The sequence below is a fragment of the Coregonus clupeaformis genome, chromosome 26, assembly GCF_020615455.1.
Source record: "Coregonus clupeaformis isolate EN_2021a chromosome 26, ASM2061545v1, whole genome shotgun sequence".
Classification (NCBI taxonomy): domain Eukaryota; kingdom Metazoa; phylum Chordata; class Actinopteri; order Salmoniformes; family Salmonidae; genus Coregonus; species Coregonus clupeaformis.
In genome coordinates, this window is record NC_059217.1 from 1,130,361 (window position 1) to 1,145,323 (window position 14,963).

The following is a 14,963-nucleotide window of genomic DNA, read 5'->3' on the forward strand; positions in this document are numbered from 1 at the left end:
GGAACAGCTGGTGTGCTCATCAATCAATCAAATGTATGTATAAAGCCCTTTTTACATCAGCAGATGTCACAAAGTGCTATGCAGAAACCCAGCCTAAAACCCCAAACAGCAAGCAATGCAGATGTAGAAGCACGGTGGAAAGGCAGGAACCTAGGAAGAAACCTAGAGAGGAACCAGGCTCTGAGGGGTGGCCTGTCATCTTCTGGCTGTGCCGGGTGGAGATTATAAAAGTACATGGCCATTAAGACCAGATTGTTCTTCAATATGTTCAAACGTTCATAGATGAACAGCAGGGTCAAATAATAATCACAATGGTTGTAGAGGGTGCAACAGGTCAGTACCTCAGGAGGGGGCGCAAAACCGGACAGGAAGATCACGTCTGTGACTCAACCCACTCGAGTGATGCACCACTCCTAGGGACGCCATGGAAGAGCACTAGTAAGCCAGTGACTCAGCCCCCGTAATAGGGTCAGAGGCAGAGAATCCCAATGGAGGGAGGGGAGCCGGCCAAGCAGAGACAGCAAGGGCGGTTTGTCGCTCCAGTGCGTTGTCGTTCACCTTCGCATCCCTGGGCCAGAGTACATTAAATCATAGGACCTAGAGAAGAGTCTTCAGTAAAGACTTAAAGGTCGAGACCGAGTCTGCGTCTCTCACATGGATAGGCAGACCATTCCATAAAAATGTTGCTCTATAGGAGAAAGCCCTGCCTCCAGCTCATGATGGTCCAGTGTTGCTTGCCTCGAGTCTTGCCCTGTAATCTGTGATAGTTTGCAAGCCCTGCCACATCCGTCGCGCATCAGAGCCGGCGTAGTAGGATTCGATCTTAGTCCTATATTGACGCTTTGCCTGTTTGATGGCTCGTTGGAGGTCGTGGCTGGATTTTTTCTAAGTGTCCATATTACTGTCCCGCTCCTGGAAAGTGGCAGCTCTAGCCTTTAGCTCAGTGCGGATGTTGCATGTAATCCATCGCTTCTGGTTGGGGTTTGTACTTACGGTCACAACGTCGCACTTATTAAAGAAGCCGGTGACTGATGTGGTAAACTCCTCAACGTTATCGGATGAATGCCAGAACATATTCCAGTCTGTGCTAGCGAAACAGTCTCCTTAGCTTAGCATCCGCTTCATCGGACCACTTCCGTATTGAGCACGTCACTGGTACTTCCTAACCCCCTCCTCCCTTTACAGCCCTTTGACAGCCCTCTACCACCCTCACCCGGTCTACCCCCAGCCTCCCCCAGTCTAGCCCCCTGCCTCACCCTTAATGTAATCGTCAACACCCCAGCCTCACACCCAGCCATCTTCTGAAATCTGCACTGATTATGTTGATCAAAGCAGGGAATTGCTGATCAAGCTCCTTTCAAGCTTAAAACCTCTCTGGATTCTCTTTAACAGCAGAGAAATATGGATGAATAAAAATGGATAAAACTGAAGCTGCATGTTGTTCCCTTCATCCTTACCTCCTTTCTATCTTCTCCCCGCCTCCACCCTCTTTATTCTACCCTCGTTCCTGCCTCCCTCTCTCTCTCTCTCTTTCTCTCTGAGTGTTCTCAGAGAGAAACACTCAGATAATTATTAAAAATTATATTATTATAAGGGAATGTAGTGTAAACGTGCCCTTTGATGCAGTGTGCAGTGGTCAAATGAAATGGTTGTGAAGTTCTAATTATTCCTCTCTTTCTTCCCCCTCCTTCCTCTGTCCTTTCCTCTCTCCCCTCCTCCTCCCTCTCTCCCTCCCCTCCTCCTCCCTCTCTCTCCCTCCTTTCTCCCTCCTCCTCCCTCTCTCCCTCCCCTCCTCCTCCCTCTCTCCCTCCCCTCCTCCTCCCTCTCTCCTCCCCTCCTCCTCCCTCTCTCCCTCCCCTCCTCCTCCCTCTCTCCCTCCCCTCCTCCTCCCTCTCTCCCTCCCCTCCTCCTCCCTCTCTCCCTCCCCCTCCTCCTCCTCTCTCCCTCCCCTCCTCCTCTCTCCTCTTCTTTCTCCTTCTCCCTCCTCCTCCTCCCTCTCTCCCTCCCCTCCTCCCTCTCTTCCCCTCCTCCCTCTCTCCCTCCCTCTTTCTCTCTCTCCCCTCTCTCTTCTCTCCTCCTCCTCTCCTCCTCCCTCCCCTCCTCCTCCCTCTCTCCCTCCCCTCCTCCTTCCTATTTCTCCCTCCCCCCCTCTCCGTAGTGATGGTGTTGTTCTTTGTGATGTGGATGAAGAGGAGGGATAAGGAACGTCAGGCCAAGCAGCTGCTCATCGACCCGGAGGACGATGTCAGAGACAACATACTGAAGTACGACGAAGAAGGAGGAGGAGAGGAGGACCAGGTAGAGAAAACACACACTAACATTAGCATAATGATAGCATAGCCAATCAGCTGCTGATTCAGATGGAGGGTTAGCCGTCCGCTAACGGCTAGTGGGAGACAGAAGGTCAGTGTTTGGGTAAAGGGGGAGGGGGGAGGCAAGGAGGATTTACAGTGGATGGGAAAGAGGGACTGTACACGCAGACACACACACACACTGAGGGACTGTAACATAGGGGCAATTCCACGAAAATTGAATTATGCTGAGACTCCGATTTTTCACTTTAAAATGTATGCCAAATGTACAATTTACACAGAAAAAATATATACTAAAACACATTTACTTGAAGAACAGTACAGATGCAAAGTTTGGTAACAGAATGAAGGCACCAACAGCAAAAATCGTCATTCTGTAACCAAACTTTGCATCTGCACTGTTTTTCAAGCAAATGTGTTTTTGTAAAATGTTCTATGTACATTTTTATAAGTAGTACTTGTTCATAGAGTTGTATGGTTTGTTAAACTTGGAAATCAATGGATGAGTCTCAGTGTAATTCCGTTACAGTGGAATTGCCCATGGGGGTTTGTAGGACCTAGCCGACCAGTCATTGGATATTAATAATGGCACTCTGATAGGGGGTGATAAACATTTATTGCCATGGCAATGGTCAAGGCAAGAGACCATCTTTCACTGCGATGGATGGTACTCCCCGCCTATTGTTCTGGAAAATTGTCACGTCGAGGAATTGGCAGTACCGGGAAAATGAACTGTTGGAGAGTGGAGCGGCTAGTTCAGCCTGATCAGTCCCCCTGCTGTGGGATGGATTAGTAATGTCTGTCTGGGACTCCCAGTGGTGAGGGGCTATGGGGAGTGGTCAGGCCAGAGACAGCTACAGGAGCAGTCACACAGTCTGGCTCTCTGGTGCTAAACGGATACTATGCTACACTGATGCCAATAGCAGAGCCGCAGAGTGTGCATCCCATAGGGCCCTGGTCAAAAGTACACTATAAAGGGAATAGGGAGACATTTGGGATGTAGACAAAGTCTGGCCCTCTGGTCCTTAACAGTTACTAGACTGAGGCTAACAGCAGTTTGTGTTCATGGTCATAGCCAATGCTAACAACAGCACAGGCCTGACCTATAACAAATCAAGACAATCCAAAAAGTAAGTCTCTCTATACATTAATCACACATTGTGGCTCTCTTCCCTGGTACTAATGGCCATATCCTCTTCAGTCAGCCACTGCTAACAAAAGCACAAACCTCTTTCAGAAGACCCAAACACAAAGACTTCCAGATATACAGTTATAATACAGCCTCTCAAATGACAAACACACACACACATTGCACATGTTACAGTAAGCGTTTTAAAGGGATAATACAATTTCATCAGCTTTTTGTGTACTTAGCCTATCGTCTTGGTGTCAAAGACTGAGCATGGTGAGCGATGACAGAGCCCAGCTATTTTCCTCCAGTAACGATGGCTGAGTCCCTTGCTAGCAGGCTCCCTGGCTGGCTGTAGAGATGTCTGTGGCTGCATCCCAGATGGCACCCTATTCCATATACATTGGGGAAAAAAAGTATTTAGTCAGCCACCAATTGTGCAAGTTCTCCCACTTAAAAAGATGAGAGAGGCCTGTAATTTTCATCATAGGTACACGTCAACTATGACAGACAAAATTAGAAGAAAAAATCCAGAAAATCACATTGTAGGATTTTTTATGAATTTATTTGCAAATTATGGTGGAAAATAAGTATTTGGTCAATAACAAAAGTTTCTCAATACTTTGTTATATACCCTTTGTTGGCAATGACACAGGTCAAACGTTTTCTGTAAGTCTTCACAAGGTTTTCACACACTGTTGCTGGTATTTTGGCCCATTCCTCCATGCAGATCTCCTCTAGAGCAGTGATGTTTTGGGGCTGTCGCTGGGCAACACAGACTTTCAACTCCCTCCAAAGATTTTCTATGGGGTTGAGATCTGGAGACTGGCTAGGCCACTCCAGGACCTTGATATGCTTCTTACGAAGCCACTCCTTTGTTGCCCGGGCGGTGTGTTTGGGATCATTGTCATGCTGAAAGACCCAGCCACGTTTCATCTTCAATGCCCTTGCTGATGGAAGGAGGTTTTCACTCAAAATCTCACGATACATGGCCCCATTCATTATTTCCTTTACACGGATTAGTCGTCCTGGTCCCTTTGCAGAAAAACAGCCCCAAAGCATGATGTTTCCACCCCCATGCTTCACAGTAGGTATGGTGTTCTTTGGATGCAACTCAGCATTCTTTGTCCTCCAAACACGAGGAGTTGAGTTTTTACCAAAAAGTTATATTTTGGTTTCATCTGACCATATGACATTCTCCCAATCCTCTTCTGGATCATCCAAATGCACTCTAGCAAACTTCAGACGGGCCTGGACATGTACTGTCTTAAGCAGGGGGACACGTCTGGCACTGCAGGATTTGAGTCCCTGGCGGTGTAGTGTGTTACTGATGGTAGGCTTTGTTACTTTGGTCCCAGCTCTCTGCAGGTCATTCACTAGGTCCCCCCGTGTGGTTCTGGGATTTTTGCTCACCGTTCTTGTGATCATTTTGACCCCACGGGGTGAGATCTTGCGTGGAGCCCCAGATCGAGGGAGATTATCAGTGGTCTTGTATGTCTTCCATTTCCTAATAATTGCTCCAACAGTTGATTTCTTCAAACCAAGCTGCTTACCTATTGCAGATTCAGTCTTCCCAGCCTGGTGCAGGTCTACAATTTTGTTTCTGGTGTCCTTTGACAGCTCTTTTGTCTTGGCCATAGTGGAGTTTGGAGAGTTACTGTTTGAGGTTGTGGACAGGTGTCTTTTATACTGATAACAAGTTCAAACAGGTGCCATTAATACAGGTAACGAGTGGAGGACAGAGGAGCCTCTTAAAGAAGAAGTTACAGGTCTGTGAGAGCCAGAAATCTTGCTTGTTTGTAGGTGACCAAATACTTATTTTCCACAATAATTTGCAAATAAATTAATAATAAATCCTACAATGTGATTTTCTGGATTTTTTCTCTCTCAATTTGTCTGTCATAGTTGACGTGTACCTATGATGAAAATTACAGGCCTCTCTCATCTTTTTAAGTGGGAGAACTTGCACAATTGGTGGCTGACTAAATACTTTTTTCCCCCACTGTATAGTGCACTACTTTTGGGTCTGGTCAAAAGTAGTGCACTTTAAAGGGAATAAGGTGCCATTGGGAAATCAGCCCGCGCGTGTTCTCCTCTGTCTAGGAAATAACAATAAAGCCTTCTGTATTTATCCATCCATTTCCTCTCCTTCTCTCTTTGTCCATCATCTTATGGTGGCATTCACAGCTTTCCCCTGAAAGTGTTTCATTGGTTAGCTGTTACAGCAGCCGGGCTATATTGTCCCTGAAAATGCTCTTTAAGTCGATCCCCCTTGGAGATGGATGTTTCATCATGTGTTTCTGGATGATTTCTCAATTAAGCAGACACTGGCAATTCAAAAGGAGAAAGATCAGAGCACATCTCTCTCTCTCTCTCTCTCTCTCTCTCTCTCTCTCTCTCTCTCTCTCTCTCTCTCTCTCTCTCTCTCTCTCTCTCTCTCTCTCTCTCTCTCTCTCTCTCTCTCTCTCTCTCTCTCTCTCTCTCTCTCTCTCTCTCTCTCTCAATTTGATTCAATTCAATTTAAGGGCTTTATTGGCATGGGAAATGTATGTTTACATTGCCACAGCAAGTAAAATAGATAAACAAAAGTGAAATAAACAATAAAAAAATTAACACTCTCTCTCATTCACTGAGTCAGTGTAAGGTCGTGTTGGTATGAGAGAGAGGGACAATTACAGCAGATACCTACACTGTTAAAAATGACTCTGGATCAACCTAAAAAAAATACTTAAACTGCTTACAAGTAAATGAGTTAGGTTTTCTCAATTGAAAAATACTGCATTTGTTGAATTCAAATGTATGATTCAATGCCAACTGTTTTATTTGATTATTACCAAACCTATATTTCAAGTTGCAACCTATTTCATTCAACACTCAACATATGTTTCCCCTTTTATTAAACCTAATAAACAACAAATACAAACTAATATTTCATGTAAATACAACCCATTTTTGGAGGGGAATTACCTACCTACATTTCTTCAGTTGGATTACAAGCACTGCATGCCGCTTTTTACAGTGTATACACAGTGGTGCAGTGAAAGCTAAACTGAAAGTATAGTGAGCGTTACATTATTCACAGCAAATGGCAATCAGCATTTACCCACATATTTTTTCACCAATACATCACTTCATATACAACCAGTGTCAGAAGATCATCTTATAACTTTATGAGATCTATAATCATGGATTGTTTATATAGAATAAACTGCTTATGACCGTTTCAATCATGGTTACTGCACCACAGTGTGACCAACATGGGAATAATACCTAAGGATCTCTCTCTACGTGGTAGTGCAGTCTGTGTTACAGTGTTTGATTCAGTGTATTAATCTCTCTCTCTGTCTCTCTCTCACTCCCCCCTTTCTCCCTCTCTCCCCCCCTCATTCCCTTCCCCCTCCAGGACTATGACCTGAGCCAGCTGCAGCAGCCCGATGCTTTGGAGACGGAAATGGTGAAGGTGGGGATCAGGCGTATGGATGAGAGACCCTTACACCAGGACCACCTGTACCCCCTCCGTTCTGCTGCACCCCACCCCGGAGATATAGGAGACTTCATCCACGAGGTAGCTACTGTGTGTGTGTGTGTGTGTGTGTGTGTGTGTGTGTGTGTGTGTGTGTGTGTGTGTGTGTGTGTGTGTGTGTGTGTGTGTGTGTGTGTGTGTGTGTGTGTGTGTGAGTGAGTCTGAGTCTGATTGTGAGCATGCTTGCTTACATGTGTGTCATTGTGTGAAACTATGTGTATGAGCTTGTGTGTGCATGACTGTGTGTGTGTGTATGTGACTCACTGTGTGTGACACAGAGAGAGAGGGGCCCCTGCCTCTGTGTGTAATTCTTAATTAGCTTTGCTAACAGTGAGGATTAGCGTGGTCACTACATGGGCTGGCCCGGCTGGCTAATTTAAGGTAAATCCACTGAGTTTCATTAATCCCCAGAGTGAGACTGGCTTTGGGCTCCACCTCTAGACAGCTCCAGTTGGCTACAACAGAATAGTCATAGCACAATCTAAGTTAGGTAGATTTAATATGTGTGTTGAATCTAGTGAGTTTATGTCTATATCTAGGCGATGAGGACAGCTCTTGGACAAGGGTTAATACAGTATATTTTTCAATTGAGCAGTGGGACAGTAACCAAAAGGTTGCTTGTCGAATCCCCGAGCCCTTGAGCAAGGCAGTTAACCCCCACAATAACTACTCCCCAGGCACTGATGACGTGGACTTCGATTAAGGCAGCCCCCCCGCACCTCTCTGATTCAGAGGGTTTGGGTTAAATGCAGAAGACACATTTTGGTTGAATGCATTCAGGTGTGCAACTGACTAGATATCCCCATCCCTTTCCCTGTGTTTCCTAGGTCTTGTGTATCAAATCAAATCAAATGTTATTTGTCCCATGCTTCGTAAACAACAGGAGCACTGTAAGAATTTGCTGTAAATTTACAGCAAAACTTTCAGTTACCTACTGTAATTCTATATTACAGTACTGTAAAGAGCAATGTATTATGGGGGCTCAATGACGTTCTGCTACACTGCTGTAAAATAATTTGACAATGCAATTTTACAGTAAAGTACTGTATTACCTGTATATTTACAGCAGCATACTGTGAATTGTGTTGCATTGTGGGAAAATGTTGTGGAAGGGCAAAATAATCTCTGGCTCATTAACATATTTTGAGGCGTTCCATGTAAAAGGTTATACAGTATTTGTTGCTCCCATTAGTGAGAATGCTGTACCCCACAGAATACAGTACCATACCATTATATATATATATATATATACAGTGGGGAGAACAAGTATTTGATACACTGCCGATTTTGCAGGTTTTCCTACTTACAAAGCATGTAGAGGTCTGTAATTTTTATCATAGGTATACTTCAACTGTGAGAGACGGAATCTAAAATCTAAAAAAGTCAAAAATCCAGAAAATCACATTGTATGATTTTTAAGTAATTAATTTGCATTTTATTGCATGACATAAGTATTTGATCACCTACCAACCAGTATGAATTCCGTCTCTCACAGACCTGTTTGTTTTTCTTTAAGAAGCCCTCCTGTTCTCCACTCATTATCTGTATTAACTGCACCTGTTTGAACTCGTTACCTGTATAAAAGACACCTGTCCACACACTCAATCAAACAGACTCCAACCTCTCCACAATGGCCAAGACCAGAGAGCTGTGTAAGGACATCAGGGATAAAATTGTAGACCTGCACAAGGCTGGGATGGGCTACAGGACAATAGGCAAGCAGCTTGCTGAGAAGGCAACAACTGTTGGCGCAATTATTAGAAAATGGAAGAAGTTCAAGATGACGGTCAATCACCCTCGGTCTGGGGCTCCATGCAAGATCTCACCTCGTGGGGCATCAATGATCATGAGGAAGGTGAGGGATCAGCCCAGAACTACACGGCAGGACCTGGTCAATGACCTGAAGAGAGCTGGGACTACAGTCTCAAAGAAAACCATTAGTAACACACTACGCCGTCATGGATTAAAATCCTGCAGCGCACGCAAGGTCCCCCTGCTCAAGCCAGCGCATGTCCAGGCCTGTCTGAAGTTTGCCAATGACCATCATGTGGTCTGATGAGACAAAAATAGAGCTTTTTGGTCTTAACTCCACTCGCCGTGTTTGGAGGAAGAAGAATGATGAGTACAACCCCAAGAACACCATCCCAACCGTGAAGCATGGAGGTGGAAACATCATACTTTGGGGATGCTTTTCTGCAAAGGGGACAGGACAACTGCACCGTATTGAGGGGAGGATGGATGGGGCCATGTATCGTGAGATCTTGGCCAAAAACCTCCTTCCCTCAGCAAGAGCATTGAAGATGGGTCGTGGCTGGGTCTTCCAGCATGACAACGACCCGAAACACACAGCCAGGGCAACTAAGGAGTGGCTCCGTAAGAAGCATCTCAAGGTCCTGGAGTGGCCTATCCAGTCTCCAGACCTGAACCCAATAGAGAATCTTTGGAGGGAGCTGAAAGTCCGTATTGCCCAGCGACAGCCCCGAAACCTGAATGATCTGGAGAACGTCTGTATGGAGGAGTGGGCCAAAATCCCTGATGCAGTGTGTGCAAACCTGGTCAAGAACTACAGGAAACGTATGATCTCTGTAATTGCAAACAAAGGTTTCTGTACCAAATATTAAGTTCTGCTTTTCTGATGTATCAAATACTTATGTCATGCAATAAAATGCAAATTAATTACTTAAAAATCATACAATGTGATTTTCTGGATTTTTGTTTTAGATTCCGTCTCTCACAGTTGAAGTGTACCTATGATAAAAATTACAGACCTCTACATGCTTTGTAAGTAGGAAAACCTGCAAAATCGGCAGTGTATCAAATACTTGTTCTCCCCACTGTGTGTATATATATATATATATATATATATATATATATATATATATATATATATATATATATATTTGTCCTGTAAATCTAAAGTAATTTACTAGCTACTGTGCTGCCAGTAATTTACTGTAATTCAGTACCATACTGTAATTTTGGAATGCCAATAACCTTTTGTTGGTATATGGTATTGTTTTAGGCGTGCCTCGTAAGACGCTATACTTGCACCCGTTAATGAGAGTGCTGTACAGTACCAATTTAAGTGATATGTGGTAGTAGTTCCCTCAAAATGAATTGTATATAGGGAACAGATCAGAGTAGCAGCAAGTCTCAAACCTTTTATGATTGAGTGTTTAGCCATGTCCTTCTGATCTGTTTTGCCCTGTAGTCACTGCCAGTTTAGAAGCCTTTGTTTAGGTCTCTAGAAGTGCAAGTGATATAAAACACAAAATATTCATTGGTATGTTGTACTATATAGTTACATATTCATTTTACATTTTAGTCATTTAGTAGACGCTCTTATCCAGAGCGACTAACAGTTAGTGAGTGCATAATTTTTTTTACAAATGAGCATTTGCAAAGCACATTGCTGGGTATTATTCTAATAAGCCCCGCCCTCAAACTATTTGTACTTTTTAAATCCAATTTGGCCTTGTTTGGGGGCGGAGGCCATAAGAATAATACCCAGCAGTGTGCTTTGCAAGTGTTCATTTTTACATTTACATTTACATTTTGGTCATATAGCAGACGCTCTTTTCCAGGACGACTTACAGTCAGTGTATTAAACTAAGGTAAACAGGAATATACCACAATCATAGCAAGTAAAAAGATAATGTTACCGTTACCAAGAATGTTGTAGTTAAGCAGGCTACTTGTGAGTATATATTTGTTTTAGAAAATATGGAATACATATGTGCTAATTAAATTGTTACAAAATAGGCTACATTAATTGTAGTTCAGAAAGGTGAAATACAAATGACAAAATAAGTATTGAAAGTATTGAAATAACTATATCAAATACATGTAACAGAAATACTGCCTGTTGTTGGCACTAGCTACCTGCACTGTAAATCTGCCACAGTTTATTAACCACAGTGCTTCCAGTAATGCACTGTACATTCTAGAAATACAGCAAGTTACTGTAGTCAGGTGTTCCAGTAATATGCTGTAAATTTGTGTTACAGTAAAGGTCCTGTAAATCTACATAAACCTGCCTTCCAAGCTGTGATGCAGCCAGTCAAGATGCTCTCAATGGTGCAGCTGTACAACTTTTTGAGGATCTTAGGGCCCATGCCAAATCTTTTAAGCCTCCTGAGGGGAAAAAGGCGTTGTCGTACATTCTTCACGACTGTGTTGGTGTATGGACCATGTTAATTTCTTAGAAACTTGAAGATCTCAACCCGCTCCACTACAACCCCGTCGATGTGGATGCCTGTAATCCATGGCTTCCAGTTGGGGTTTGTACGTACGGCCACTATGGGCACAATGTCGTTGATGCACTTATTAATGAAGCCGGTGACTGATGTGGTAAACTTCTCAATTTTATCGGATGAATCCCGGAACATAGTCGAGTCTATGCTAGCAAAACAGTCCTGCAGCTTAGCATTTGCTTCATCTGACTTATTCCGTATTGAGCGTGTAACTGGTACTTCCTGTTTAAGTGTTTGGTTGTAAGCAGGAATCAGGAAGGTATTATGGTCAGAATTGCCAAAGGGAGGGTAAGGGAGAGCCTTGTATGTGTTTCTGTGTGTGGAGTACAGGTGATCAAGAGCTTTGTCGCCTCCAGTTGCACAGGTGACATACTGGTAAAAATTAAGTTAAAATGATGTGTGTGTGTGTGTGTCACTGGGTTAGGCAGGAAGGATAGAGATGTCTGCCAAACACAGCTCTGAATAATGAGGCGAGCTGTCAGACATGGCAAGCTGATCTAGACAGCTTAATCTAGCAGACATGACAAGCCGATGCTTCTACCACTGCCTCACTCCTCCTTAAATCAATCAAATGAAGGAAATAGTTTGGGGTATGACATGTAGAAATCCTTACACAGGAAATGTGCAGGTATTAAAATGTTGGTGTTGAGGTAAAAAGTGTTGTTAGTGCTATATCTTGAGTTTTGATTCTAGTGGGGTTAACACCAGTGGGACTGAAATTGACACAACCTGCAGTGAATAAATGAAGTGTTATTTGAATCACAGTGGAATTGACTGTGTTGAGTTAATTTCAGTTAACTGAAAAAGACATGGGAGGAGCCTCATTATCATATTTTCCAGCATGCTTTGTTGCAGGTTGCTTTTTAAAATAGTTTGTTTTAATATCTATGTTTCTGCGTGCACATTGATTGATTATTTTATCTTACACTACACAAAGATAAATAACATACATTTTTCTAAACTAATCCAATCTGTGTAAGTGGTTGGATTTATTTAATCCGTTATTGAGATGGTTGGTCCAGTTTAGATGCTTTAGGTAGTCTCATTTAACAACCTTCCCAACCTTTGCTGCAACTGTGCATGTTTAAACGTTCCTATTGTTGGTTATTCTGGCTGAATTCCAATAGGAATTATATTACACTTTGCAAACCAGTAGTGGTGGGAAACTGAGGTGTTCTGAAGGCTTTGGCGCTTTTACCAAATTGTGCTGAAAATGGTTCATTACTCAGAGCTTCATTATCTGTTCACAATGCACATTCGTGACATCTGCTGGTCAGCAATAAATAGCAGTGTTTGATTCTTAGACAGAAATTTTTTTGTTCTCTCCACTGTTTTCATCACATCTCCGTTGTGCAGCAGTAAGTAGTTGGCTTTAGTAGCCTATAATCAGTTGTTTACTTTTTTTTTTTTTATGGTTTAAAAAAAATTGAATCTATGGCATTACTTAGGCTGCTTAGAGAAAGAAGCTTAAACTAATCTAAATATAACAAATTATTTGAAGAACAGTGCAGAAAGTGTGGTTTCACATAAAACAATTTTCTAAATAGTGTGTCTTCAACAGGATCCAACCTCATATCCTCACGTCCCTGAATGTTCCATTGTTCCCTACTGTACCTGCTAAGTTAACGGTCAAGTGAAACTTTTTGTATAAAAAGTATGGTGTCCAGTAGAGGTCGGTGTTTGAAAGCACCGGAACCATGGCGAAATTAGTGAGATCTCACATTTTGCAACACACAGTTAAAAAAAGTATGTGATCAAATGAAGCTTCGGTTGTCATTGATGACATAATTCTGATAAAGTGATATACGCATCGGCACACTGCTTTGAAGTTATCTGCTTAGTGATTTTGACTTATGCCTCGGAACTCCGGTATCAAACGTAACATCACTACAAACCAGCATAATGTGACTTGCCGATGTGTCCTGCAAACCAGGAGTTTCAGACCACTGTGTTAGGGTAAAACTATGCTGTCAAAGTACGGTAATGTAAAAAAAAGTAATGTATTGTCATAATTTTATGATACAATATTAACTTAGGCACTCACTTGGTGAAGGATATAACACTGAAAGCAAGCGAATGCAACAATCATGTCTCTGTCACTAGCAAACACATTCATGGCTGTTACTGGTACCTCTAAAATTCACTCAAAAGGCACCCTGGAAAAAAGAAAATGCTAATAAGGCTTTACACCTTACAGTTTTATAACAACACCCCAAAATGAGTTACTGTAACACCACAGGTGTTAATTCCTTAACACTGAGAACGTGTAACAGCATCAGTTCCATTAAAGTGTTAATTGAAGTCAGAATTTGCAACACCCGTTGTGTTAAGGACCCACAACTCTTGGGGTGTTAGTTTATCAACACTTTGAAAAGTTAAGGTTAACACTATTTGAGATGGTCCCATATAATTTCTAAGAAAGTGTTACATTTAACACTGTGGTTGTTAAAAGTCTGATCACAAATTTGCTGTGACAAAGACTGACATGTTCAAAAAACATGTCTAGAGCCTCATCTTATCAGATTTGTTGTATTAATTTTAGCACTGAGACAAGACATCAGTCAATGACAACACTTTAAGACAAAGTTATTATTATATTATAACAAAGTCTGTCAGCTGTGGTGTGTAGCAGGGTTTGTGTGTGTGTGTGTGTGTGTGTGTGTGTGCGCATGTGCGTGTGCGTGTGAAGTATGGGTTGGTTATAAATATAGTGCTCAGTAATCTGCTGAACCTCCTCAGAGAGACAGACCCAGCATCTGTCTAGCCTGACCTAAATCCTCCTCTCTTCTCTCCTCTGCCCTCCATAATCCCTCCTTTTTCTCCTCTACCCTTACTCTCCTGCTCCCTCTATCGCTCTCATTCTATATCTCTCATTCCTGCTCTGTTTCTCTCTCTCCTGACAATTTTTTCCCCTTTTTCTCTCTTTCCCCTATTTGTCTCTTCTTTCTCTCTATCTCTCCTTTACTCCCTCCTTTTACCTATCTCTCCCCCCTCTCTCTCATTATTTATCTCTCTCTTCCTCTACCCTTATCTCTCTTCTCCCTCCGCAGGGTTTGAAGGCAGCTGATAACGACCCGACAGCGCCCCCCTACGACAGTCTTCTGGTGTTTGACTACGAGGGCAGTGGCTCCACCGCTGGCTCCATCAGCTCCCTTCACTCCTCCTCTTCCGGCGGCGACCAGGACTACGACTACCTCAGTGACTGGGGCCCGCGCTTCCGCAAGCTGGCAGACCTCTATGGTGGAGGGGACAACTAGGACTAGCTCCGTGCTGGGGCCGGAGAGGGGTCGGGAATTGGCAACGGGTGGGTGGGATGGGGGAGGGAACATGAGTGGCACTTTTCTATCATGGGACAGGGAAGGAGTGCTGGTTGTAAAGATACTTCTATTTTGGCTGACTGGAACAGAGGAACAGAAACAAAGTGGAGTATGTTGGTGTGGCACCTGCTAGCCTGCTAGCATACAGGATAACTGAGCTAGCATACAGGATAACTGAGCCTAGTGGAGTGTTAGCTCATATGCTTAGGATCGCTAAAACTCAGAGGAGAATGTGGTGACTGTTAGCCTGCTAGCATGCATGCTAACTGAGGTTAGCATGTAGTTTTAGCCTACATGCTAAGGGTCGCTAACAACTCGAGTGCATTTCTGTGGCGACTGCTAGCCTAGCCAGTTAGCATACAGGTTAACTGAGGCTAGCAGAGTGTTAGCCCACATGCTTAGGGACGCTTAACGCTCAGAGGAGAACAT

The 14,963-nt window shown here is 43.3% G+C and overlaps 1 protein-coding gene across 1 annotated transcript in view; it reads left to right on the top strand.

Moving 5' to 3' along the window:
- Positions 1-14,515, top strand: part of LOC121540493 (cadherin-2-like) — an 82,768-nt gene extending 68,253 nt beyond the window's left edge. Inside the window, exons 14-16 of the mRNA XM_045207697.1 lie at positions 2,159-2,298; positions 6,845-7,006; positions 14,268-14,515. Coding sequence (XP_045063632.1) covers positions 2,159-2,298; positions 6,845-7,006; positions 14,268-14,474 — 509 coding nt within the window. The 3' untranslated portion in view covers positions 14,475-14,515. The remainder of the gene's footprint in view (positions 1-2,158; positions 2,299-6,844; positions 7,007-14,267) is intronic.
- The last annotated feature ends 448 nt before the right edge of the window (positions 14,516-14,963 follow it).